General features: G+C 47.4%; 1 protein-coding gene across 1 annotated transcript; it reads right to left on the bottom strand.

Annotated features, from left to right (window-relative positions):
• Positions 1 to 1,945: 1,945 nt before the first annotated feature.
• LOC109467603 lies at positions 1,946 to 2,281 on the bottom strand. Its single transcript, XM_019765620.1, has one exon. It carries the CDS (start codon positions 2,279 to 2,281, stop codon positions 1,946 to 1,948), a length of 336 nt encoding a protein of 111 aa, XP_019621179.1.
• Between the last annotated feature and the right edge of the window lie 1,326 nt (positions 2,282 to 3,607).

Below are 3,607 nucleotides of genomic sequence, written 5' to 3'. Positions count from 1 at the left end.
CTGTTCAGTATTAACCAGGTACAGAATTGAGAACCGTTCTTTCTTGTCGCCGAGGTAGAAGAAATGGAACAGAGTAAAATATATAATTGCAATTTATATATATATATATATATATATATGTATAACATAAGTACAGATATGCCTTACGTATTATCCCATCAACTGCAATTGCGTACATTTGTAAGAATAATGACAAGGCGTTATGTTGGTAAACGACTTATAAAATGCACATTGCAACAGTTTAACGTTCTCTTTTTTCAGATCCTTGGCGAGGTGAAGATTGACACCAGGATGTTCAACATTGTCATTGGCTGATTTGTCATTTGTATTCTGTCTTTGTATTGCCGGTATAACCGCCCTTCGGCGTAAGACAGTTTTATTGCATTTGTTTAAAAAGGCTGTAGTATGCAATAGGGTAAAGCTTTCTAGTTCAAGTATTACCTTAAATTTTATAGCAAACCTGTGGATGGGGCGGTTTTGCCATTTCCTTTGACCCGGAGACTGCAGAGATCTATGACCGTGGAACTACAAAGGGGGAGGATTATCTCATGATCAAGAGCAACGTCTCTCTGCCAGAACAGTTTGCGACTGTTGTCTAATTTTAACATAAGTAAGTACAATTAAACACCACATTCCCCAGGCAAACTATTTTGGTTCTAACTGATGTTAAATGGAGTTGATGTGTTATAAATACTTAGCATTAGGAGACCATCTAGAAAATGTATCAATTGTTACATTGCCCTCCTGTACTCGGATGGGAAATGCATATAGATTATTATCACAAACATTCCCTCAAAACCCTACACTGTACAACCCATCAAAAAAATGCCAAGGATTCAACAAAATTTCCACCCAAGAAAGGGTTTTAAAGTTCTTAATCTCATTTTAATCTCTCACCAAGCAACTTGTGCGCAGGCCCTTCGACCAGCGTCACCCCTACTAGCGTGTCCTCGAAACCAGTGTTCAACCAATCATATCGCTCGCTCGGCTATGACGCCATTTCCATTTTTTTCTTCGATCCCCCACAAATACACTTGTATAGTCCAGTTCAGACGTCCGGCCCGGTCATAATCAGTTCACCCGGCCCGGTTTTTGCGTAAGTGACGGCGACACAATAAGGCGGAGATAACTTTGAACACATTTGCGCTTCGGAATCTACCGGATTACTTTGGCGTACCAGCACTGTAAGTACAGATTCGTTAAACACATAGGTATCTTCTTCTTCTTTCATATTACGTGCTTAACCTCAATAGGCTGAGGGCTCCAAGCACGGTACGTAGAAGACGTACACAAGACTGTAATGTTTGATCCACTCACACCGGGAAGATCCCCTACTCTTTTCGATAAGTGTGGCGGGTTCTTTAGCGTGCTCGAGGTGTGGCTCTCCCCAAACACGGGACCTCCATTTAACGTCCTATCCGAGGGACGTCCCTAACCGAAGCTAGGTACTCATTTCCACCTGAGTCAGGTGAGGAAAGTGTAAAGTGCCTTTCCGAACTCGAGACCTCTAGATCCTGAGCCGAACGACCCCACGTCGTATCAGGTCTTGTTGGTTTGAATTTCAGTCAAAACTATCGTATCGTTTTTTTTTCTGGTACAGGCGTTTACCACACCACGAATTGTTCCCTGATTTGAAGGCCGAAAGTGACCCTTACGAAAAGAACTGGCCTCGCCAGTAACACCTACAAAACCTACATACACTCCGAAACAGCTATCTTATGCAATAATTGCCTGTTTTCGAGGAAACAAAAATCTCAGACAGGCAAACGCCGACCGGTAAAGGGTGCATGTAGCGAGTCACAAGTATGCTAATGAGTTGTATGCTAATGTTATGCTAATGACTACTATACCAGTATATATGAGTATAGCAACACTGACACTTGTAACGTTACATACATCTACTAGTACTAAGTGTTTACTGAGTGTCCCAGCCCATTTATGCCCATCAATGCCCATCCATGCCCAGCCCATCCCAGCTAATCCATGCCCATCTCTGTCCATCCCTGCCCATCTCTGTCCATCCCTGCCCATCTCTGCCCATCTCGGTCCATCCCTGCCCATCCCTGCCCATCTCTGTCCATCCCTGCCCATCCATGTCCATCCCTGCCCATCTCTGACCATCCCTGCCCATCTTTGTCCATCCCTGCCTATCTCTGTCCATCCCTGCCCATCTCGGTTCATCCCTGTTCATCCCTGCCGATCCCTGCTCATCCTTGCCCACCCCTGCTAATTCTCGGCCATCCATGCCCATCCCAGCCCATCCCTGCCTATCCGTCCCCATCCCTGTCCATCCATACCCATCTCTGCACATCCGTGCCCATCCGTGCCCATCCATACTAATCCCTGCCCATCTCTGCACATCCGTGCCCATCCCTGCACATCAATGCCCATCCATACTAATCCCTGCCCATCCATACCCATCCCTGCCCATCCGTCCCCATCCCTGCACATCCGTGCCCATCCCAGCCCATCTGTCCCCATCCCTGCTCATCCATGCCCATCCTTGCCCACCCCTTCTAATTCTTGTCCATCCATGCCCATCCCAGTCCATCCCTGTCCATCCATACCCATCCCTGCACATCCATGCCCATCCCTGTCCATCTCGGTCCATCCCTGCCCATCTCGGTCTATCCCTGCCCATCTCTGCCCATCCCTGTCCATCCCTGTCCATCTCGGTCCATCCCTGCCCATCTCTGTCCATCCCTGCCCATCTCTGTCCATCCCTGCCCATCCTGGCCAATACTAGCCCACCCATACCCATCCCTGCACATTCTAGCCCATCCCTGTCCATCCTTGCCCATCTATGACCACCCCTGTCGATCCCTACCCATCCATGCCCACCCCTACTCATCCCTGCCCATTCTAGCCCATCCCTGTCCATCTTTGCCCATCCTGGCCCATACTAGCCCATCCATGCCCACCCATACCCATTCCCTTCCATTCTAGCCCATCCCTGTCCATCCTTGTCCATCCCTGCCCATCCTGGCCAATACTAGCCCACCCACCTGCATGAGAAGACAAGACCGCCCAATTCGTCCTTAGGGACCGGGTTCTTACCAAAGTTAATTAGTAACTTGACATCTGTAAAAGTTTGTGTAAGTTTCCACATGTGTATTGCACCGCGGATTTTCCGAACTTATTGGCACACGCCATGCAATGAAAGACGGCAGGAAAGACGTCCATTTTTCCTTATGTTCCTTCTTATTAGTCCAGCATTGGGTTACCATAGACAGGATTATCGTAGCATGTCTGGTGAACAAAGGCAGCCAGCGGATATAAACTTTTCAATCACACCTTGCTCCCACGACATATTTTCAGACAGCGCCTCTCGGCCGCACTGAGCACGTGGCGCGGCGGCTGCATGAGAAGACAAGACCGCCCAATTCGTCCTTAGGGACCGGGTTCTTACCAAAGTTTATTAGTAACTTGACATCTGTAAAAGTTTGTGTAAGTTTACACCACAATGAAAATTAAAAAAAATAGTTTTGTCTTCTTTTAGGTGATGGCTTCACGACCTGTGCGATTTATTTCTGGAGCCGGGCAATCCGTCGTGTGCCCATATGACCATAGTCACATTGTTCAGAGCAATCGATTGCTCAGACACATT

This window comes from Branchiostoma belcheri, unplaced genomic scaffold, assembly GCF_001625305.1.
Source record: "Branchiostoma belcheri isolate BF01 breed outbred unplaced genomic scaffold, Haploidv18h27 scaffold183, whole genome shotgun sequence".
Taxonomy (NCBI): Eukaryota; Metazoa; Chordata; class Leptocardii; order Amphioxiformes; family Branchiostomatidae; genus Branchiostoma; species Branchiostoma belcheri.
Note: the sequence above shows the minus strand (reverse complement) of the source record. Positions and strands in the feature narration are given on the sequence as shown.

Bases quoted from the DNA above. Each gene is read 5' to 3' on its own strand.
- LOC109467603 (XM_019765620.1), bottom strand. From the start codon at position 2,281: ATGGGGACGGATAGGCAGGGATGGGCTGGGATGGGCATGGATGGCCGA.